This window comes from Vombatus ursinus, unplaced genomic scaffold, assembly GCF_900497805.2.
Source record: "Vombatus ursinus unplaced genomic scaffold, bare-nosed wombat genome assembly UNPS02014780.1, whole genome shotgun sequence".
NCBI lineage: Eukaryota > Metazoa > Chordata > Mammalia > Diprotodontia > Vombatidae > Vombatus > Vombatus ursinus.
The window spans coordinates 193,737-219,617 of NW_020954558.1; the positions used below are offsets into that span (position 1 = coordinate 193,737).

Here is a 25,881-nt window from a genome sequence, read left to right on the forward strand (position 1 = left end):
ATATTGATGGGTCTAAGGTTTAAAGTTGTGATGGTTAGACTATGGGCATTACATTTCTTGCCTGTGTTATCCAATCAGTCTATTGAGTTGGGGGTGGGGGAGGAGAGGGATTAAGGACATTTCACCTTCTTGTTAGTCTGAATCTGCCCTCCCCCCTCCCCACACCTATGGAATATGCCAGTATGAATTGATTTACTATAGAAGACTGTAAGATTAGTGTTAGTCTAATACATTGTTTCCATTATAATACCCTGCTAAGCTCCCTATTTGGTTGTCTTTTGAATGAAGATTGCCATGGGTGTGAGAATACCTATAGAATTGGGTGGTGTAATGATATACCAACCACATTGCTGAGACAGCACTCTTGAATCCCAATGGTTTCTGTCATTTTAGATGTGTTGGTGCAGGTGATGAATTTAAAGGATCAACTCTAGAAGTTCCAAGAGGATGGATAATTATTATTTGGGAAGGTAGGTTGAGGGAAGAAAGCAAAGAATGACAAGTTGGGGGAATATACAACTTTTAATAATAATAACTATCATTTATATACTTGTACTTTAAGGTTTTCAGAACACTTTATACACATTAATTGATTTGATTCCCATAACAAAATATTTCACAAGCCCCAGGTTAAAAATTCCTGACATAAAGGAATCCACTTGGCTTAGACTGGTACTGTGGTAGATCCATGATATCATGCCTCTGGGTATTCTCTTCAAGAGTGTTGATCACAACTTCACCATGCCTTCTTAACTTTAGTGATCTTTCAACTTGTCTTTGCTTAAATATCCCAGATAAATGATTCTCTCAAAAGTCTGATGGCCTTCCCTTTATTTTGGTAAATGCCTCAAAGAAATCAAAGTAACATCATTCTTTCTATATAACCAGCCCATTTCCTCTCCTGATCATTCAGGTCTTTAGTATGTGTTTATGTTCTAAGTTTTATTTGGTCAAAGGATCATGATAATAGTTAATATTTATATGGAAATTTAAGATTTCTAGCTTGTAATTAATTTTATAAATATTATCTCATTTTATGCAACCAATTACGGGTTATAAAACCCAATTCTCTGTCTTCAAATTAAACTCTTCCTTATCCTCATGATTAAGGGTCTGTGCTCCTGAGCAAGGTGCATTCACTGTTCAGTCTTTTTGTTTTGTTTTGTTTTGATAACTACATTTACATATAATTAGTTTCTTTGCAATTCTGTGTATTTGGTACATTTTAAAAGAGTGTGAGAAGTTGTCTATAGACTTTACCAAATTGCTTAATGAATCTATGAGACAAAAAAGATTAAGAACTTTGCCCTTGGGCAAAGACAGCTAAAAACCAGGCAGTTAAATGGAGCAATGGCTAGAGCTTGGAATTTGGAGTTAAGAAAACTTGAATTCAAATCCTGAATCAGAAACTTACCATTTTATACACCTTGGAATGTTGCTTAGGAGCTATGTACTTTGGTTTCTTCATCTGTAAAAGGCATATTAAAAGCCCACCTACTACCCTCTTTCCTAAGACCATCTTTGAGGACTTGGAAAACCTTGGCAATTTCAGTCAGTTCTTGAAATGTAGGAGTTGTATTGTCTTTCTGAAATACATTCCCAGTACCTTATAACTCACAGAGCTTAGGCCACCACATCAGTCATCAATTTAGCAACATCAACAGATTTTTTAAAAAAAATCACGGGGCAGCTAGGTGGAAGAATGGATAGATTACCAGCCCTAAAGTCAAGAGGACATGAGTTCAAATCCAGCCTCAGACCAAACACTTGACACTTATTAGCTGTGTGACCCTTGGCAAGTCACTTAACCCCAATTGCCTAAAAATAAAAAAAAATACAGATCTTGATTGGGGTCTATTCATATGCTTGAGTGCCAGAACTCCAATAACTGGGCAATCAGACTGTCTACTTGACTCCAACATACCTTTGCACAATGTTTCCAATAGTCCTTCTTGTCAGCTCTCATAGCAGGGTACCTACTTAATACGTAATGTTTGTCAATGTGTATAATCTGTACCTGAATTATATCAATGTCTCCTAAATCCATCTATTAATCAAAACAAAACAAAACAAAAGTCTTCAACAATTGTTTAAGCCAATTTTGTACTCTTTTAGATTAAAGTTTAACTTTTAGGTGATTTTTAATGGTACGTGATCTGACTGGCTCCTTTATTCCCTATTTAGTTAGAGAAATGGGAACTTGAAGCGAATTCAGGTTTATGTACTCAATTGCTTATGTTGTTAATGGATCCAAGTAAGGAATAGTAAACTATTTAATTGGAAATGAAATGGCAAAAACAACTGAAAATAATACCAGCACACATTTCACATTTGAGTACAATGGTATTCTTTTTTCCCTGTATTAGTTTGGAAAGTAAGTTCCTCTAAGAATCATACATTTGATAGTATAGACATAGACAAAGTCTTATTCTGCAATTGAAATAACGGTATTGGACTTTCAGTGCTGAACACTTCCATGTTTGAGATGTCTGCATTCCTGTACTTGTTGCGCTCCTCATTCCTCAATACTTCTAGCCACTCCTGGTCTCCATTGAGGTATTATAGTCTAAGTTCTTTTACACATCTAGCTACATTCCAGTAGGAACTGTCGTTAATTCTCCGTTATGTGTTCTCCATAAATCCTCCATTGCAATCCACTTGTACCATGTGAACACATAGCCTCCTAAAAATTTGACTTCTTGTTGTGCCAATGGATGCTTACACTCAGGGCACAGGAATTTGGAGATATGTAGTTCTTTTCTCACCAGGACATTAACTTTTTTCAGTTTCCATAACGGATTTCATTTTAACGTATTCTTAATTCAGCCTCACACCTGGGGATCCTTGGAAAGAAGTAATTCTCCTATTACTCCATGAAGGTTGAAAGTTTTCATACTGTATCTATGCCACTGCCTTTTTAGAAAACAAAATAAATATACATTTGTCACAAAATAGTTTTGGAGTTCAGGGTTTCTCACCTTTGAATTCTAAATTAATCCTGTCAGTTACATGAAAAGTAGTTGCTGTGAACAGGACAATGTAACTGTCTACCCAGAAGAAATACCTTGTCTCTGAAGAGTAACTTTTTTATTTTTTTTAATTTTTATTATTATTTTTATTTTTAGGCAATTGGGGTTAAATGACTTGCCCAAGGTCACACAGCTAGTAAGTGTCAAGTGTTTGGTCTGAGGCCAGATTTGAACTCAGGTCCTCCTGACTTCAGGGCCAGTGCTGTATCCGCTAAGCCACCTAGCTGCCCCCAAGAGTAACTTTTTAATGTTTTTTTTCATATATGTACACATATGTAACATAGGTTTATTCACCCCTTCAATGAGAAAAATCATCAAAAATGAAAAGGGGCATTTCATTATATATACAAATCTGGTGAAAGGGATTTTCTTTGCAAAAGCTACCTGAAAATTAAATCATATGTAGCTTCTTGTTGTTTTATCATTTTCAGTTGTGTTTGACACTTTGTGAGCCCATTTGGGGTTTTCTTGGCAAAGATATTGGAGTGATTTGCAATTTCTTTCTCTAGCTCATTTTACAGATAAGGATACTGAGGAAAATAGGGTTAAGTGAATTGCCCAGGGTCACACAGCTAGAAAGTGTATGAGGCTAGATTTTAGCTTAGGTTCTCTTCACTGCAGGGTCAATGTTTTATCCACTGCACTACCTAGCAGCCCTCTGCATGTACCTCCATCACCTAAAAATTCCCTCATCCTACAAAGTCCATCTTAGCTGCTCAATAAATATTTGGTGAAATATAAATATTTGATTTATCATTGAATGATTGATAATATCAAGAAAAATATGACTGTGCCTCTATTAACATTATATTTCTATGTTTAGCAACTTCATTGGGGGCTGAAAAACTATACACTGTACTCCCATTATTTGGGAAATGGATACAAAAATATAACATATATATATGTAATGGAATACCATTACAATTTAAGAAACAATGAAGAGTTAATAAAATTATAAACAGAGTAAGAGCAAAGACATCACAGCAATATATCTCAAAGATCATACGGTTTGACCAGGATTTATATGACAGATGCAGGACTGGTTCAACATTAAGAAAACTATAAGCATAATTGGCCATATCAATAACAAACAGAACAAAAATCACATGAATATATCAATAGAAGCTCTAAGAAATGATGAAGGAGATGGTTTAAAAAAAGAAATTGGAAAGACTCACATGAACTAATTCAAATTGAAATGAGCAGAACGAAACAATGTACACAGTTACAGCAATATTGTAAAGATAATCAACTATGAAAGACTTAGCAACTTGATCAATACAAAGATTTATGACAATTTCAGAGGACTCACGATGAAAAGTGGAATCTACTCATTTTGATTACATTAAATTAAAAAGGTTTTGCATAGACGAAACCAATGCAACCAAGATTAGAACAAAAGCAGAAAGCTGAGAAAGAATTTTTACTGCCATTTCTGATAAAGGCCTCATTTTTAAAATATATGGAGAACTGAGTCAAATTTATAAGAATACAAGTCATTCCCCAATTGATAAATGGTCAAAGGATATGAACAGATAGTTCTCAGATGAAGAAATTAAAGCCATCTATGGTCATATGAAAAAATGCTCTAAATCACTATTGATTAGAGAAATGCAAATTAAAACAACTTAGTTTTACCTTGAGTTTTAAAACAACCTTAAATATTATTTCTGTGAGGTGTGAAATACCTAAAACCAAAGTAGTCCTACCTCCTACAGTAATGTCTGAGGGTTAGTGTAGAAATCATATCAAAGACATGTTTAAAGATACTCTCACCTTCCAAAGCCTGAAGAAATGTTCATTGACTTAATTCAATTTGCTTTTGGCTTTAAATAAACTTCAGGTCCTGTTTATCTGGATCTGATAATCCAATGCTGTGGTGACATTACTCTACTCTGTCCTGTATATCATACAAGAAAGCCATCCCCAGAGAGAGGCAGATGCTATAACTTCCATGAGACTGCCCAGGGACAATGACTTCCCTGTATTGGCTCCTTCCTTCAGGCCTGTCTCAGCACAAAGTCCCCTGCCCCAGAATTCCCAGAACTAAATAAACATCCTTGGTAAAGACAGAGAAGCCTCTTCTATGTGATCCTGCTAAGGAATGGGAATGTGCTGTGACAATCTCTACCATAATAGTACACTTGGATCTTTGGTTATACTGAAATCACTTTCTTCACATATATGGCATTTTCATTGTTTTCCCATTGCTCCATATGGATTCAAATGAAATGTCTCCCTGAGAATAACAATAGGATCCAGAAGAATAAAGACTCAATCCCCTGTTTCTTTGGTTTTCCACAAGATAATTGCTTGGAATACACTTGTTTAATTATTTGATTTATTTTTTTTTACAGTTTAGATGTAAGAAAGAAAATTCTTCTTTTCAGACAAGTTCTTAGTCAGTTGTCTTAAAGGGATGTATTGAACTAGATGATCCCTAAAACCTTCCAGCGTGAGATCTGGGGGTTTCCTGAAAATAGAATACCTCCTTATTTCTCTGTAGTGTACATAGATTCTTCAGTATTTCATAGCAGGAATTCACTTGTCTCTTCAGTCAATGATTAGTACTGACACCTGCCTATGGATAGACATGCCATAATTCTTGAGTGCACATAAAGACCCTAGGAGGATCCAGATCCAGCCTCTTTATTCCAGAGTCCTGAGGGTATCCTCCTGGATACCCTTGCCTCCCTTGACTTCCAGGACATTACACTGCCCTTGCTATATTTCTCAGAACACTTCTGGAGTATTGTGTTCAGTTCTCAATGCCACATTTCAGGGTGAATGTTGGTAACCTTCAGAGTGTCCAGAGGAGAATAGCCAGAACGGTAAAGGAAGAGGCCACATGAGGGTAGTTCTAAATAACCTGGATTATATTTCTCGGAGAGTTTAAATATTCATCTTCAGGTATTTCAAATACTGTCATATGGAAGAGGGATTACACTTGTTTTGCTTGGCTTCAGAAGCAAAAACCATGAATGAGAAGCACAATTATGTTTGACGTAAAGACAAATTCCCTAATTACTAATTATCCAAAAGTAGAAGGAGCTTCCTCACAAGGCATTGTGTTTCTTCTTTTGGAAGGAATTCATTCAAATGTTGAATGATCACTTACTTGCTAGGTATGTTGTAGTGGAAATTTTATTATTTACTTATTTATCTAGCTCTCCATCTATTTATTTATTTATTTATTTATTCATTCATGAATTTATTCATTCATTTATTTAGATTAGATTAGATTAGATTAGATATGGGTTGCATTAGATGACTGCAGAAGTTCCTTCCAATTCTGAAATCACAACTATCTGGGATTCTTATGTCAACACCTTTGTGCCAATGATGACAATTTTCTACACAATAGGTAGATAACAGCTTTGGGATAGATGAGTTAAAAAAACACAAGATATATCACAAATGTAAAATAAATAGGATTTGATCATTTTTAGATATGATTGGGGAGGAAGATAAAAGAGTCAAAAAACATGAATTTACTCAGTTAGCCTGAAAGAAATGAAATGTTTTAAATAAATTCCCTTGACAAAAACTTCCTCAGAAGCAGAAGTGAGGCCATTGCAATAATTACAGTTAAAAAACAGAACATATTCAACAGTTAAAGCAAGATGAATCAGGTATCAGGATATTCCATTAATGTTATACTTAGGACAGGCCAATAAACACAAAGTAAGTTCTAAACTTAGATTTCATTGTTGTAGTAGACTCCTAAGCATTACAATATTAAAATATTTGCCCAAGATTACATATCCAGCTTGTTTCATAGACAAGACTTGAATCTAAATCCTCTTAACTCCAAATCTGGACCTCTACTATGTCATTCTGCTTTTCTTACACCAATTATACCATAGTCTCAGAAATTATACTCTGAAATCTGCTGGCTTTATGACCTTGTGCAAGGTCATATATACACATTTATGTGTTTATCATATATCCATGCATCTATATATACATATGGATATATCTATGTATATACACATATATGTTCAGCTCCCTTTACTAAGGTAATCTAGGCAGTTTTCATTCTGGTACTTTGAAAAATACATTCTTTTCCTTAGGCAGTTGCTCCCTCCACAAATTCAGAGCCCAGTCTCAACCATGCCTTCTTATACTTCCTAACTGTCTTTTCATAAATCCTACCAACATGATCCACTCAATACAAACATAGTATTTTTTTTCCACTTTTTCCAAATATATTGAAGATACTAACTGCTGAAGAAGTGTATTTGAATTCTGTTCTCAGCTAAGACATCGTTCTTTGTTATTTGAAATCACAAATGATGAGAATTCAGATACTGAAAGTTTGGGTGCCATAAAGAAGCAAATGACTTTGCAATGTAAAGTATTTTATAATCTTGGGGAAATGGTACAACATTAACTGAGAAACTGAAGTACAAAATTAGGAGATTGATGAGGGTATACATTTATGGCCGAGAGAATCAGAGAGGATGGGTCACTAAGTGGAAGTCACTTCTTAGGAAGATAAAATATTAGTAGATAATTAATTATAGGAAGTTGAGAAAATATCTTTCCAGTGTCTTTCCTGGAAACAAAGTTTTTCCACGGACAAGAAATGCCTTCAGCTTATTGTCTTCAGCTTATTAATACCTAGTTTATCCATAAACTTTTTCGGGAATGACAAACTCTGTAGAACCATAACAAAGTAATATAGGCCTAAAGTTCTCATTCTTCGCAATGTAACCTTTGTGATGTCTACCCATCATCTCTTCTTATTGCTAAATAACCAGTGCACTTCCTTTATTGGACATGCATATTATTGATACTGGTTTTTTTATGCCCAATCTCACATACAGATCAAGGTTGGACAAAGTTCAAACAGACCTGGAAGTATCTTGTTTACACCACTCTCCATATTTCTAATTAAATCAGAAAGTTTAGTGGATTTGCCCAGGGTTGCACAAAAAGAAGGTAATACAACCTGAATTTGAATGTAGGTCCTCAGACAGCAAATCCAAATCTATTTTTGAACCCTCTGATTTTGAGATACTTATGAGACATCTAGTTGTAGATGTCCATCAGGCAGCTGGTGATGAAAGATTAGAGATCAGGAGAGACATGAGAAAGACATGCAGATATGGGAGTCATCTGCATAGTATGAGCCCATGGAAAGTGATGAAATCACTCTGAGAATATAGACAGAGAAAAGACTTCAGGAAAGAGTTCTTAATATAAAATCTAAAATAGGAGACTGAGAAAGAATGGTAAGATAAAAGGGATACAGTATACCCAAGAGTGAAATAGAAATAGTCATAAAAACTACAGTCACAAAAACCTGGAATTGAAAAAGGATAAAGAAAGTTGAGAACTGAAAAGAAGCCATTGGGGGTAAAATGTCAACATCATTAGTTACTCTCTGTCTTCCACATTCACAGATATAGAGAGGGAAAAAGAGAAAATCTTTTTGTTCAATAAGTCACCAGGGAATATCCTTCCAGGGATAGAGAGGCTTAAAATGCCACAAATTCACAAAGTTCTCCCATAGGAATAGATCTTTCTTTTGGCTACTTCATTAGCCTCAAAAATCATGGCTCTATATAAATCCTCTCCCACCAATTAGCCAGTACTACTCCTCCAAGTTGTTTTCCTATTCGGATAGCCCAGATCTTTCTCCTTTCTCTAAGGTATTTCTGAAGCAAAAAGCTATCATCAGATGCAGCCCTGCATATTTATTTGTTTGTCCACTAATGTTTCAGATGAGCTTAAATTACGCCAACAGACATTTAAATTAGATACAAGAAAAAAAATTCTTAGCTGTGAAGACTTTCACATTTTCAGTCACTCCTTCTACATCTCTTAGTGGCTCCTCTACTTTCCAAATAATCTAAAGGTAAATAATTATCTCCCTCTCTGCTAACATCCTGTCATTTTGTGATTCTCTCATGTGTCTGGCATTTATTATAAATATATATTGATAAATCTATTGTTGATTGATACATAAATGAGATAAAAAATTTTCCTTTAAACAAACTATCAGGTTTGACAGGTCCTTAAACCATTTTCCTGTCACCCATCTCCATGCCTGTATCATTAACAGATAAAACACTTTTCTTGGTCCCTATAACTTTATCTCTTGATGGGTTTTGTAAATACATGAACTTTCTCTTGGGGATTTAAAAGGCAGGAGCTAAGTCATGCACTGGATAGAGTGATAGAATGCTGGGTCTGGAGTCAAGACAACTTGAGTTCAAATGTAACCTCAGACACTTACCTGCTGTGTGATCTTGGGCAAGTAAGTTAACCTCTTTTTGTTTCAGTTTCCTCAACTGTCAAAGAGGGATATGATTAGCACTTCTCAGAGTTGTTGTGAGTATCACATGAAGTAGTATTTGGAAAGTGCCAGGCATAGTAACTGGCACATAATAAGCATTATATTAAAGATATTATTATTATTATTATTACTACTAGTATTAGTAGTAGTAGTAGTAATAGGAGTAGGAGTAGGAGTAGTAGTAGTAGTAACAGTATTAGTAGTAGTGGTAGTAAAGTTCAATAAAGAGAAAAAAAGGCTAAAGAAATTTTTACTCTTAGTCTGGTTGTTCTTGCCTGATCTCCAATTTCTAACTCAAGCCAAAACCTTAGTTCCTGAATCCTGTTACATCTTCCTATTGTTTTTAGTTTTGTGGTGCTGGATTTATCTTGTAATTGATCACGAAATACTTATTTCCTTCTCAGAAAAAAAATACTTATTTTGCTTGTTCTCATGAGAGAGAATTCAAAAATTCATAGGATCATCCATCTATATTATGGAAATGCTTGTTTTATTCCATAAATTAAAAATAAAAAAAATCTAGAAGGTAACTCAGAAACTGTCTGGTCCAACCCCCTTATTTTAGAGATGATAATACTGAGGCCTACGGATGTCAACTCACCCACAAAGGTAGCATGCATCTGAGGTAGGATTTGAACCTAGATTCCCTGACTCCAGGGCCAGCACTCATTCCACTATATCATGCTTCCTCTTGAGTTATGAGATAATACTTATAAAGTGCTTAATACACTTCTTGGCACATAGTAGGTACTTAATAAATGCTTATTTCCTTTCCTCTTCTTGAATTTTAATTGCTAGAGGGAAATGTCTCACTGGGTTTTCCACATGCTGTTGAAACCACAGGTCCTGATAAAAATAATATATAACATCATTACAATTATGGTGTACATGCAGCTATCTCTTTCCTCACAACCATTCTGTCAGAGTAATAGTCTAAGGAAGAGTTTCCTAACAATTAGAGCTATTAAACGATATACGGGATACTTTACAAAGAGAGGTTTCTAATGTTGTCTGCTGGAGGTCAATAATCAGAAGACAGATGATTACTTGTTAGTCAGTCAGCCAATAAGTGTTTATTACTATATGCCAAGCATTGTACCTTATCAGGAATATTATAATGGAGATTTATATATCAGGAGGAGATGGGTCTAGGTGAACTATGAGGAGACTTTTAACTTCCAGAATGCTTGATTTTTTTAAAATCTCCTGTTGAGGGGGTCACTAATAATCTGGGGATAGACACATAGTGACATGATCTAGCATCCTTTTAAACAAGAAGTATATTGAAGCGCACAGGGTTCATAGCCTTTTTGAGGTGAGAGGGGTATAGAGGGTATAATATATAGGGTATAGGGGTATAGAGGGTTATAGAAGAGGTATAACTTGTGATCACAATAACATAGAAAGACAATTTGCTTCTCTTTTGCTTTAAAGCGAACACTGCATGGCTATCCACCATCTCAGTATCATAAAATCAGAAGAATGGAAAATTGTTGAATGTGTTATCTAGTTGAATATTCTATAAAGTATCCCTTGCAATATAAATAGTGTAATTCTAAAGCAGTATTTCTCAGAGGGTAGTCCAGGAACCCCTAGGAGTCTCTGAGATCCTTTCAGGGAAGGTGAATGAGGTCGAATATATTTTCATAACAATGCCAAATATCTTAAATTTGAATACAGTAAATATTGAGAGATGTAATTCAAATAAATCAAAGCTCTTAAATTGGTCCTGAATAATTTTTAAGAGTGAAAAGGAATCCTGAAACCAAAAAGATTGAGAACTGCTTCTCTAATTAAATGGACCTGCTTTTTTTTAAAACAAATATCCCAGAATGCACACAATCAAATGCATATTACCCTTTACAATTACCCCTTTGGGACGCCTGAGAAAATGAAAAAGGAATTTGATTTGGGGTAACAGAAAAAATAGAATTCCAATCATGGTTCCTTCAATTCCTACTTATAGGGCAATGGCCAAGTCATTTAGCATCTCTGAATCTGGGTTTCTTCTTCTGTAAAATGGAGTCAGTAAACCCACAGAACCTATCCAATAGGATTACTTTGAGGATCAAATGAGATAAGCCATGCGAAGCACTTTGAAAATATTAGACCACTATATAAATATCAATTATTATTGTTAGTTTTATGGCAGTGGAACATATTGCATGTGGACCTGACCTTGGAGTCAAGAATCCTTGGATCTGACACTTATCAGTTGTGTGGGTACAGGCAAATTCCTGAAATTCTTTGTGATCTCAGGTACCTCTATAAATCTATGAACATATTGATTGACAAGGTGCCAATCTGAATAGGTGAAAGCAATTTCCACAAATAGTTCCCCCCCAGCAATGGAATTACAGGTTCAGACACAAACATTTTTTATCAATATCACCATCATTGCTAATATCTATTTAATCATTTATTCATCCATTTATTTATCATGTTTATTTTAATGATAATGCCATTGCTCAAATCATTTTGGAATCTGCTATTAGACTCTGCTGTAAATTTATTAAAATGTTATGAAAGGTGTTAAAATTACTAAATATGAACTTTGGAAATGGTCAAAAGTCTGCTGAACAAAGTGAGTGATGAAGCTGGGGAACATCTTGCAGGGTCAATGACAAGATGTGACTGTAAGGTAACAAGATTGACTTTCTTATGTACTTCATAATTAGACTCTGAAAGTCATTATTCTTTTGTTGATTTGAGCAATGAAAGTGGCAGTGGATATTAAAGAGAATGCCTTTGAGAGATAATATTCACTTGGATAATGAATTTTGAGACATTTCCAAAAAATTCATTCTTGTTACTTCAGGGTCAATAAATAGTCTCTTGTGATATGGTGTTAAACATTAGGAATACTAGTAATAATAATACTAATAATATTTTGTGTGCATATATAATTTTGTATATATAAATGTGAAATACAAATTACATACACATATTACTAATGTATGTACATCAATATAAACCTATATACATTATTAATATGAGGAGAGAAAAATGGAGAAAGAGACCAAAAGACAGAGAGAGAAAGAGAGAGAGAGAGAAGGAAAGAGAAGAAAAGGAAGAGGAGAGAGACCATCAATATGGCTTGTGAGTTTCAGAGCCAACCTTGTAACCATCCAGCAAATCTTGTAACCTGAGTCTGTTGTTTGTAAAATCTGATCATGATAAATGTTCTCTTACAGGGTTCTTTTAAGGAACTAATTACCAGGTTATAAACTAAAAAGTACTACCTAAATTCCAGGAATCATCATGATTTTTATTATTTTGTTTACGTAGCTGAACATATGCATACTTTCAGATCTATCTCATAATTAGCACAAACTTGAAAACAATATCTTTGATAGTTCTGAGGAATGCGATAATAATGGAAAATACTTTTCTTCTTTTAAAGGGTAAGGATGGGGTAGTAAAATTTGTAGAACTGATTCTCCCTCTGTTGAATAAGTCCTTGATATTTAGCAAAGTAAATTTTGTACTCTGCTTTTCCCACGTCTAAACAAGAGATAATATGAGAATAATAAAGAAATAAATAATCAATAATTGTTTCCAAAATTCCTATAATGTTCCAGTCACTGTGCCAGGCACTGGGGACAGAAGTAAAAAGAATGAAACAATCCCTACTTGCTAGGAGCTTATGTTTTGAAAGGGGAGAAAATAGGTACACATAAAAACACACATACAGTCTAAATGTAAATTTCATAAATATAAATATATGCAAAGTAATTAAATTTAAAATAGTTTGATAGGAAAGCAGTATTAATTATAAGGATCAAAAAGAGCTTCCAACAGAATATGGTGCAGAAATGCATCTTAGAGATAGAAAGGTACTCTGTAAGGCAGAGCTAAAGAGAGATTTATTCCAGGTATTTTAGATGGCCAGCGCAAAGACATGGAGATGGTGGATGAAGTCCTATGTGTAAGAAATGGAGAGGATGGCAATTTTATTGGATCCCAGAGTGAGGATGATGGTGGTAACAGCTAGAATTCATATAACATCTGTAAGCACATATACATTATCTCAAATGTTCTGCTTGTATCTGAACACTAGCTCTTTGAAGTAAATCATTAAAATATGGCATTATTATTTCAATTTGGCAGATAAGGAACCAAAGCTTCACAAAGGTGACATGTCTTATCCGAAAAAATAGAGCTGGCAAGTAACAGAAAAGCCATAAAACTATCATGACCCCAACTCCAGTGAAATTGTGCTTCACCCCAGCAGGAGATTAATTATGTACCCCCTAGTGCCCCATATTTAGGCCCAAGAAATCCCATCCCAGGAGACAGGGTGGACTGGAATTCTCTAGAATATACTCTTGGATCATGTATCCTGCTCCAGTGAGGAGCTACAAAAAAGAAGTAAATTTCTCATTGTCTTTGTGTGCCATTAGACCACAATTCCTGGGGAGAAAATCAGTTCCTAGCCTTGCCTAAAACATAGCTGCTTAAAATTAATACTACAGGAAAGGGGAGAAAAAAGAGAAAAAATTCATTTGAATAATAATACTTAGTAGCTAACACTGATTTAGTGCTTTCTATGTGCTAGGCATTGTGTGCTAAGTGCTTTACTGAGGCAAATAAAGGTGAAATGACTTGCCCAGGGTTGCACAGCTAATCTGTGTCTGAATCCATATTTGAACTCAGATCTTTCTGACTCCAGGCTCAGTGCTCTATCCACTGTGCCACCATTTACCCTTACAAAGGAAAAAAATATTGAGAAACTGCTACATGCAAGGAACCATATAAGGCAGAGAAGGTGATACTAAGAAGAGTTAGAAATAGTTCGTTAACTTGTAGTTGTTGCTGTTGTCGTTGTTGTTGTTTAGTCGTCAGTCATGTCTGACTCTCCATGACAACACATAGGGTTTTCTTGGCAAAGATACTGGAATGGTTTGCCATTTCCTTCTCCAGTAGACCATCTTTTCTTAGAACTCACCACTACGACTACTCCATCTCTGGTAACCCTGAATGGCATAGCTCACAGTTTCATTGAGTACACAAGTCCTTCCACCATGACAAGTCAGTGATTTAGGAGATACATACTGCAATTAACATGAATTAAATATTTCATTTCAGGATATTAACCTCTCATAAGAAAAAAAAATCTTCCTTATCCCATCATGTCAGCTTTCTCTAATAGCACATCACCACCATCCTTGACTTTCTTTCTGACGGGTGTTCCTGGACTAGAAGCTGCCCATACCTGGATCTCCATCCCCTTTTGCTGTATGTACATAACAGCTCTCTCTGGAAATGGTATGATCATATTTGTCATCATCACTGAACCAAGCCTCCATGAGCCCATGTATTATTTTCTCTCTATGCTGTGCACCACTGACCTAGGATTGTGCATTTCCACACTGGTGACTGTACTGGGAATATTCTGGTTCAATGCAAGAGAGATCAACTTTAATGCTTGCCTGGCTCAGATGTTCTTCATTCATCTATTCACTATTATGGAGTCGTCAGTACTCTTAGGCATGGCCTTTGATCGCTTTGTGGCCATCTCTAACCCACTGAGGTATGCTACCATCCTCACAAACTCCAGAATCACTCAAATTGGAGTGGCAATTGTCACTATCGCAACAATAATCTTGATACCCCTTGTCCTGCTTCTTAGACGCCTCTCTTTCTGCCATAGTCGTGTGCTTCAACATTCTTATTGCTTCCATCCTGATGTAATGAAACTTTCCTGTTCAGACACCAAGATCAATAGTGCATTTGGGTTGACTGCAACCATCTTAGTTGCTGGGGTGGGCTCAACATTAATCCTGCTCTCCTATATACTGATCATCCACTCCATTCTCAACATTGCATCCCCAAAGGAACGCAAGAAAGCCTTCAGCACCTGTATCTCCCACATCACTGCTGTTGCTGTCTTCTATATTCCATTGGTCAGCCTGTCCTTTGTCCACAGATTTGGAAAACAAGCTCCTCCCTACTTGCCTACACTCATTGCCAATGTCTACTTACTTATTCCCCCAGTGATGAATCCAATCATTTATAGTGTAAAGACCAAAGAGATCCGTAGAGCTTTGCTTAAAGTTCTTGGTCCCAAGGCAGTCTAAGTATAACCATCATTATCTCCATAAACCCAAGCATAGGAAAAATTCATCCAGGAGAGTTTTATTTTTATGGGATAACTTTATAATCTTAGAACTGAAAAGAATCTTAGAAATTATATAGTCAGCCCAACCTCCATTCAAGAAGATTCTACAATATTCATTTCATATTATTATCTGCTTTCCCTTTGAACTTTGCCAGCCATAGGGAGCAATAAGATCTTCTATTCAGTCTCTGAAAATTTAAGATGGTTCTAATTGTTACAAATAAGATTCTCTGTAGTTTCTACCACTTGGAACTATCCCTACCTTCTTAAGCAGTATAATGTATAGATTTATTTGTGTTGAATCTTAATTCAATATGAAAATAATAGTATAGCCAAGTTGTCTTTTCCTGAGCTTTAGTTCCCTCTTGTTTGAGATGAAAATATCTCTAATGTTCTTCCCAATAAAACATTGATGATCTCATTGATCTCTAAAAAATGAAAATGCTAATAAGTCATCTCAATTTTTGTTTAACACACTTTAATCCATTTGCGAATCTATTATTCTCCTGGAATTCCTGTGAGGGATTGTCTGATGTTGGCTACGTGCCACGTGGGGGTTGTGGCAAGATGGGGCAGGGACAAGATATTAGGAAGTAACCAGAGCTCACGCTCCCGAGGCAGGGGGCTGTGCCATGTGGAGTTGTGGTGAACTGGGGTAGGAACAGGATACAGGGAAGTAGCCAGAGCATGTGCTCCTGAGGCAGGGGGCTGTGCCACGTGGGAGTGGGACGGCAGAGAACGAGCTCCCTTTGTCTAGTCCTCTCCCTTGGTGCAGCGCTAACCCCAGACATCCCCTTCCGGTATCTGATCCTACAATCATTCACTGGTAGGCGGTCTGAGGAGGAGGGGCTAGGAAGGTATATAGGGGCAGTAGGGGTCGGAGCTCGCGCTCTCTTGCTCCTGCTCTCTTGCTCTTGATTTCCTGCTTGGCCTTGCTATGATGGCCTCTGAATAAAGTTCGAGTGTTGATCGGCTCATCTCTGTGTTTATCCGGGTGGGCTCCGAAGACTGGTAAGTATGACCTTGGCAGCCTGCTCCTGTTAGAAGGAGAGTACACGGCGCGACCAGCACAAATTCCCATATGGTTTTGGATTCCACAAACTCATGATCAAGACCTTGATTGTTACTTCCTTAAGTACAAACTACCATGATACACAATTATTTGACCAAATGTTAACTATGCCATTGCCCTATCCCTCCCTCGATACAACTGTTTTCCTAAAGTCACTTTTGAAAGCCTAATCTAATCTAGAGAACGTAATTGCATTTTTCCCATTTAAATCTCTTCATAGTTGTTAAAGTGTAAAAGTTCTAGAGTTTTAGAAACTTAGAGATGGAAGGGACTTTAGAAGTCATTTAATCCAACCTCCCTTCTAATTCAGGATTCCCTACTTTTCATACACATCAAGTCAAAACCCCTTTGATTATTTTGTCACCCTAATATATGCTTTTTCCTTATCAACTGGCTTCTTACTCATTGTTTACAAATATAACCAGATCTTGACCTATAGGAAAAAAAGCCATTTGATCCTACCAAGCCTTATAGTTGTCATCCTATATACTGCCTTTTCAAAATTAAACTCCTAGAAAAAACAGTTAACATGTGTCACTTTGACTTTCTCATACATCTTTGAATTGCCAAGCCCATGCAAGACTTGACTAAAACTGATCTCTCCAATGTCATCAATGATTATTTATTGATAAATCCAACAACATTTTTTCATTCCTCTTTTTTTCTTGAACTCTCTATTGACTTCCCTCTTTTATAATCTCCTTCCTGAGATTTTGTGGAAATGATCCAGCCAAACTATTTTATTGAACCATCATCCATATCCATCCAACAATCTTTGGGCATACCCCAGGTATCTTTTATTGAACTCATTAGTTCCCATGTGTTCAAATATCCTCTCTATGTAGATTACTTCCAAATCCACATATCGGGTACTCATTTCTCTAATGAACTCCAATCTCATATCTTCAACTGCCTAGTAGACATTGCACACGAGTCCCTCTTTGGCATCTCAGGTATGTCCAAAACTTACTTCATTTTCATTTCCCCTAAACCATTCTCTTATCCTAACTTCTCTGTTTTTGTTAAAAACAAAGAATTGTTTCAGTTATCTAGATTTGAAACCTAGGAATCATTCTAGATGTATCACTCTTTCTCATTATTCATATTAATTGATCAATCAGTAAACATTTATTAAGAACCTACTATGTAACAGGCACTGTGCTAAGCACTGAGGATAGGAAAGGAGAAAATAAATGCAGTCCCTGCCCTCAAAGACTTTACAATCTAATAGGAGTGACAATATATAAATATATAAAAAGTAAACAATATACAGGATAAAAAGGAAATAATAAAGGGAAAGCACAAGAATTAGGAAGAATTGGGGAAGACTGCCAGTAAAAATGGAATTTTAGTTAAGACTTAAAGGAATCCAGGGAGGTCAACAGTCAGAGAAGAGAAAGTATAGACTCTTAGGCATGAGAAACTGCCAGAGAACATGCCCAGCGTCAAGAGATGGAGTGTCATGTTCATGGAACAGCAAGTAGGCCAGTATCACAGGATCAAAGATGGGGAATAAGGTATAAGAAAACTGGAAAGGTAGAAGGGACCTAGGTTATTGAACAACTTGTGATTTTACTTCCATGACAGCTCTTAATTCCATCCCCTTTTCTTCATTCACACTGTAACCACCACTTTAGGCCAGCACTTCTCCCTAAACTTCCAATCTCTTTGACCAAAGGTGTCAAACATGCCTGACTAGCAACACTCCTGAGTCAGCCTGAAGCAGATTAAAATCCTCACTGGTATCCTTGACTCAAATCTCTCTTCTATATAACCCAAGCTCCACAGAGTTGCTAAGTTGATATTTCTAAGACATGGGTCTGACCTGGTCACTTCACAGCTCAAAAAGCTTCATTGGCTACTTATTAACTCTAGATTATGTTGAAGCTCTTCAGTCGGTCTTTAAAGTCCTTCATAAGTCTTCAAAGCCTATCTTTCCAGACTGATTGCACATTCCTCCATTTTGTGTGCTCTGCTTTCTAGCCAAACCAGCATATTAGCTTTTTCTTGTATCTGACATACTGTCTTCCCCCTTTGTTCTCTTCACAGTCTACATACTCTTTTCCACCCTTGACTCCTTGCCCCTTGCTGCCCCCATGCTTGTAATGCTTTGCCTCCAAAAATCCATTTCTTAGAACCCTTCTTTCAATGCTCAATTCATCTGCTACCTCTAGCAACAGGCCTTTCCTCTTTCCCCTAGTTTTTAGCACCCCCTTCCTGGTAAAAGATTTTATACTTGCACATGTCATATTCATTTATCTGTGTTGATGTTTTATCTTCTGGTAGGATGCAATTTCTTTGATGTCTGCAACTATTTTGTTTTTGTATTGTATCTTCAGAATCAAACATAACTGTCACTTTATGGCATTTATGAATTTTTGTTGTGAAATTGAATACAGGGGTGTATACATAAATGTTTTACATATGGCTCTATAGAAAAAAAACCTTGTACATTGCAAACAATTTTAATTTTAACATGTATTGTTAACATTTTCTATATCACTATCTTAAGTCTAGACAATCAATAGAACAACAAGTCGAGTCTGATTTACGGTGTCTATTTATGAGTAAATGCTCACCCTGAAAATTTAACAGTTTACTCTCATGAGCCAGTGTGAGTCAGCTTCAGCTTACTTAGAGATTCAGGTAAAAAGTATAGTTTTCATTTGTACACTCGTAAAGTTTATGAACCAAATCCATATCTTTGGCCCTGAACTCCTTCCTAAGTTTCACTCCTGAATTTCCAACTGCTGGCTTGAATTTACCACTGAGATGTCCCATTGACACTTTTAATTTACATTTAAAATCAGCATCCCTATCCAATAAATCTCCTGGTTTTGATATTCTTATTTAGGGTGCCATCATTCTTCCAGTCATCTATGCTAGAAACTCAGGAGTCATGTTTGACTCCATTCTCTATTTCTTCTCCTTCATCCATGCAATCACCAAACATTATTTATTCTTCCTTCCCAATATATTTCTTTCTTTTTTATTCTCACTGTCAGCAACCTAGTTCAAATATTTGTCATGATTAGCATGGGCTATTCCAATAGCCTTCATACAGGTCCTCTCTTTGGACTGAAGTTTATCTTTCTTCCAGTTCTGGAAGTGTTCAAATTCAGTCTCAGAAGGTACTTATCATAAGTGACTTGGGTAACACACTTAAACCTCTATTTTCCTCAGTTTTCTCAAATGTAAAATTGGGATAATAATAGCACCTTTCTTGAAGGGACATTGTGAAAATGAATGAGATAATATTGTAAAGCATTTGCAGTTAGTAGACACTTTGTTGTTGTTGTTACAATGGTGATAACGATGCTGATGCTGATGCTACACATACCTACCAGATAAATTGTCCTGATGTACTTTTCATATCATTCAGTTGTTCAAAAAATAAAAAAAACTTCATTATTTCCTAATTGCTAGCACATAAGGAGTACTTGATATAAACCTTTCTAATTGATTCATGTGTGAAAGCTTGTTATGTGGAAATGAGGTAAGTTTTGTACTGCTTGTTCTCAAAGGGTAAAAACAGGATTTTAGGAGCCTATAGAACACACATTTAGAGTTGGAAAGGACTTTATTTATGAGGACAACTAAGGCTCGGAGAGATTAATGATTTGTCCATGGTCACATGAGCAGAGCAAGGATCTAAAACTAATCCCTATGACTTCAAACTAACTACACCCAGGTTATCCTGACTCTAAGTCCGATGCTTTATCCACCTTGCCATTTTAGCTGTCTTAGAGAAATTATGAATGAGATGGTTTCTTGAGAAACTTGAGATGTATATAAACTGATGGAGAGTGTAATGAGAAAAACCAGAAAATATTTATACAATAACAACGTTACAAATATACACAACTTTGAAAGCCTTTTGAACTCTAATCAAAGCATTGACCAACTTCAATTTCAGAAGACCAATGAAGGAGCATTCTAGCTAATTCCTCACAGAGAGGTGATGGATTCATGAAGAATGAGACATATTTTTTCTGGATATGGTCAATGTAGAAATGTATTTTGCTCATTTATACATATTATAGGGTTTTGTTTTTCTTATATTCCCAATGTGGGAGGGAAATAGTTAAAAGAAATTAAAAAATAGATTTTTGTTTAATAATAATGATAATAATAATAATAGAAACCTGTTGCCTCAGAAGTTAATGGGTTTTTCATCACAGAAAATTATCAAGCAGAGGCTAGATAGCCACGTATGAGGAATATGATAGGATTCCTATTCAGATCAGGATTGTCATTGATAGGCGCTAACATCCTGTCCAACTTTGAGATTTTGTAATCCTAAATAGTGTTACCTTCCCCAAAAAAATTTGAACGTGGTGGGGACAATCTGCCCTTAAGGACTAAAAGGTACCAGACATTTGTGCTTGAACATTTCAAGCTCCAGATGGAGAAAAACAGAAAATTTGTTTTCCCCTGAGTTAGCAGGAAAATGCCCTCAAAGAGAATAGAGTTAATAGCAAAGAAATGCAAAGAGCTCTCCCATTGGAATAGATTGCTTTGATGTCCATGTGATTGTAACAGCCAATGGTTCCTTATAAAAACACTCAAGTGAGGAAACCAGTGGGACTTCCCTCCAGATTCCTACTCTGTGCTAATAGGCCAGTCAGCTCTTTTTCCCCTATGCTAGGGACTAAGTCAAGAGACAAAATGGGTATTTGCCTTTTCATCTTGTTGAGTATCAGATGGGCTTTAAATTGAAGAAGGGGAAATTTAGGTTAGACACAAGAAAAAAAAAACTTAGCTGGAAAAATTTATAAACTTACCTTTAATATCTATCAGTGGCTTCTTTAACTTCCCATTACAAAAGGTAAGTTTTCCTCAAATGAGAACTCTACACCCATTTTTTGATGCCCTATCAGATCTCCAATCCTGGTTCTCAAATTCCCATTTTCCACTGTCAATGTGGGATATCTCAGAATTACAGATTTGAAGGAGAATATATATTCCTCCAGGTAAGTGACTATACTTTTGCCTCAGTATCTCTAGTGCCTAATACCAGGCCTAGCACATATTGAGATGTTTAACAAATGCTTATTGAATTGTATTGAATCAAATTAAATCCAGTCAGAAGAAATCTTAGTGGCCACCAAATCCCCTGCTCCTGCAGGAATCCTCTCTACATCCTGTCTGGAAGGATTCTTCCAAACTGTTGTATAATATCTTCTATGAGAAGAAGTGCATTAACCCTCCAGGCATTCCATTCCACTTACAGATAGTTCTAATTCCTAGGACACTTTTTTTTCCCAGACAGCAGGCATTTTTCTCTGAAAATTCTGTTTATTATTTCTACCTCTTTCTCTGGATGACATAATACATGTCTAACCCTGCTTCTATGTGAATCTTTCATGTATTTAAAGAGCTGTCATGTTCAGCATGTTTCTCTTCTCCTGTTAAGCATTCTTTATTCCTTCAACCTATTCTCATATGTTGTGTACTTGAATCCCTTCACCATCTTAACTGCTCTCTTCTCAAGACTCTCCAGTTAATCAATGTCCTTCTTAACTTGTAACACTCAGATCTAAAATTAATAGTTGAGATGATTCTAACTAGGACAGAGTTACAGAGGTACTATCACTTCCTTATTCCAAGAAATGATGTTCCCAAAAGATAGAGACTACAAGTTATGAGAAGGCAGTCTTTTGGTTTTATATGTTAAAATAATAATAATAATAATGACAATAACAATAATAATAATGTATGTAGTACTGTCCACAGAAGTCTTTGAGAAGAGTGGTATAAGGTAGCATAAAGAACTTCCTGAAAAATGAAGATGATTAAATGCGAAATGGAATAACTCATGTGGTAGTGAGTTTATAGTTACGTTAAGTTTTCAGTAAAGATTGGATGGTTAATTGTCAGGGATATCATAGGGGAGGTTTGTGAGTCAAGTAGATATTTCTCTAGATAATGTATGAGATCCCTTATGAATCTCAGGTCCAATAATTTTATGACTTTAGCCTGTCAAGGATCATGACTAAGGAGCAACTAATATATGTGGATCAGACAAACAGTGGCACAATCCATCAGTCAGTATCAAAAGAAGCAATTATCCTACTTACAATGTCAATTGTGTTATACTAAGCATGTAGCAGGGGAGACAAATATATATATACATATATGTATATATGTAATCCATTGTTTAAAAAATAATTTGTTTCTCTTTATGTTTACAGTGAGCACTGGAAATTGAATAATCTCTCAATATAATTGCTGTTCATAATCTCACAGCATCATTGAATATCAAGGATAAAATGTAACTCCAATACCATCTAATTCAACCTTCTTAAAAAGTGCAGTTACTATAAAGATATATGACTTTTAACTCAGAAGTTCCATGTCCTAGTCAGAGTCATCCATTGAAATAATTTTCCTGAGATGGTTGATATAGTAGAAAGGTCCCTGGACTTGAATCAGGAGAAATTTGAGTTCGAATCATTCTTTTAACACTAACTAGTCATGTGTCAATAGGCATATCATTTAAACTCATCAAAGCTGAGCTATCTCAATGATCAAATGAGAATAACAACTCCAGTTCTTTTTTCATGATGTTAGTCTGAAGATCAAATGAAACAATACATATAAAGTGCATTGCAAACAATATTGTTGTGTGTCTTTCAGGAGGGTGATACCATGACTTGCAAGTGAACTGAATTTAAGTTCAGAATCTCTTACAGTTTTCCTTGAATGCCTTAACATTTGATAAACTTTCTGGATGTAATTTTCTACAAGAGCCAAAACTTGGTAAATCAGGTGAGTGATGAAGGTGCATATCAGCATTTTGGATCAAAATCAAGTCGTGATTAGGAGATAACAGAACTTTCTCTTCTTGTTTGGCCCATAAACTAACTCTGAAAGCAATGCCTCAAGCATAGTCATTTCTACAAGTGTGGTGCCAGTATCTTTGAAATAATGTTTGACTTGCCAGGAGGATGCCTTCCAAAATGAACATTTATCAGGATGAAATTACAGGAATTTCTTATGAAATAATTCTACTTGTTTCATAGCCATACTTCATACACTGAATCCTCAACAGTCCCTGGAGACAATAATAAACATACTCTGTTTCTATAAAGGGAGATCAGGAAAGAGACAAAATATGAGGGGGGATAAAAAGGGGAAGGTGGAGATGGAGAGAGAGTTAGCAGATAAAGAATATTGACTTCAGCCTGACCTGGGTTGAAGTTACACGACTAAAGAATACCATCTGTATAAGAAAGGACAAGTTACATAATTGCTCTGTGGCCCCAGGAAACTCTTGAGGACTATAAATTACAAACAAGTTGTTGATTTGTGTTAGTAAGTTTCCATACTGGGAGTCTGGGACTTCTCTCCACTGATGAAATCACAGGTCCAAATCCAGCTTGCTTTGCAAAAGAAGGGAGAGGAGAAGAAAGGAGAGGAGAGGAGAGGAGAGGAGAGGAGAGGAGAGGAGAGGAGAGGAGAGGAGAGGAAAGGAGGGGAGAGAAGAGGAGAGAGGTGGAAAGAATCTTCTATATAACAAGAGGAAACTCTGTGGCAAGAACCCAGGTTTCAGTCTTTGCTCTAGCTCTTAACATACAAGTGATCCTGGACTAAATATTTAAGCTCTCTTAGCCTCAGTTTATCTGTGCAATTTGATCATAATGTTCCTGCTCACCTCACAAAGATGTTCTGAGCATTAAGCAAGATAATAGTGGTAATAGTGTATAATCTATTACTATGATTTTGATTATTTTTCTGACTCAAGTAAATTCTCTTATCTTATTTGAACTATTCTGTAGGAAGCTAAAAGTCAGTTTTCAGATGTTCTTAGATACATTCTTCTATAGTATTTAATGTCTAATATGCAGATAAAGATCTGGGAGGCATGTGTTAGTGAAAGAAGAGAATTCTCTTCCATTCTGAAGCACTTGACAGTGAAGTTCATTTCCTACTAATTCAGCCTCCACTGCTGCCCTTTATTTCAGAGACTCTTGATATTTACAAAAGCATTTTTACCCTGATTTTCTTCTACTGATGCAGGGAACAATATAAGGGTATGAAGTAGTGGTGATGATAAGGATGATGATAAAGGCATATGCTATTTATATAATACTTTAGATGTACAAAGCACATGGCATACATTTTCTCATTTGCTCTATTTAACAAAGCTTTGAATTAGTCATGAAATTATTGCATATTTTTTCCATTTTATAGATAAACTGAGATTCACAGAGGTGAAATACTTCCTTCAATGTCATAATCTACTTACTCCAAGTCCAGTCAGTCAACAAACATTTACAAAGCACTTACTATGTATCATACATTGCCTTAAGAATTAGGGCTATGAAACAAGGTAAAATATTGTCTCTGCCTTGAATGAACTCACATCCTGAAAGAAGAAACAGTGTGTAAACAACTATGTAAATAAAAAAATATGTTAAGTTTAAATCGAATTAAATTTTCTCTCAGAGGAAAACACTAGCAGTGATTGAGACTGGGAAAGGACTCTTGTAGATCATGGAATTTCAGACGAATCTTAAAAGAAGCCAAAGAAACCAGGAAGGTGGGAATGAGGAGGGAGAACATTGCAGACATGAGGAACAATCAGTCAAAATGCATGGAGGTGAGGGTACAATGCTCCTTCTACCTGCAATACAGGTGAAGAACTGTTACTTCCTCCCACAAATGGCAAACCATCCTATGAAGGCTAAGCCTCTAGTTCCGTGACCCTAGTAAGTGCATGCTTGGATGGACTAGAATACCACATAGTATTCTTGCTAATGATCTCTACGCCCATGAAGAGGATTGACCTTTTCCCAATTAGAGAAGCATACCCTCAAGTCTCTGTACTGATTATATCACTTAGCCCCCTCCCAAGGAAAGTAAGCAAATTTCCTTTCTGTGAAATTTGTTATTGTTATTCAGTTGTGTCTGACTTTTCATGACCCCATATTTTTTTTGTTTGTTTCTGTTTTGTTTTGTTTTTTTTTTTGTGCAAAGATGCTGGAATTCCTTCTTCAGCTCATATTACAGATGAGGAAGTGAGGCAAACAGGATTAAGTGACTTGCCCAGTGTCACACAGCTAGTAAGAGTCTGAGTCCTGATTTGAACTCAGGTCTTACTGACTCTAGGTTTGGCACTCTATCACTGCCACCTAACTGCATCTGTGCGATAGCTCATTAAAATAAATCTTGAAAGCAGGGGGAGTGGATAGATCACAGGCCCTGAAGTCAGGAGGACCTAAGTTCAAATCCGGCCTCAGACACATAACACTCACTAGCTGTGTGACTCTGGGCAAGTCATTTAACCTCAATTGCCTCACAAAAAAGAAAGAAAGAAAGAAAGAAAGAAAGAAAGAAAGAAAGAAAGAAA

General features: G+C 36.0%; 1 protein-coding gene across 1 annotated transcript; it reads left to right on the plus strand.

Moving 5' to 3' along the window:
- The first annotated feature begins 14,465 nt into the window (after positions 1–14,465).
- On the plus strand, positions 14,466–15,413 carry LOC114046026 (olfactory receptor 51F2-like). Its single transcript, XM_027866245.1, has one exon. It carries the CDS (start codon positions 14,466–14,468, stop codon positions 15,411–15,413), a length of 948 nt encoding a protein of 315 aa, XP_027722046.1.
- Positions 15,414–25,881: the final 10,468 nt, after the last annotated feature.

Excerpts from the sequence above, each read along its gene's own strand:
- LOC114046026 (XM_027866245.1), top strand. The coding sequence starts at position 14,466 with ATGTCAGCTTTCTCTAATAGCACATCACCACCATCCTTGACTTTCTTT.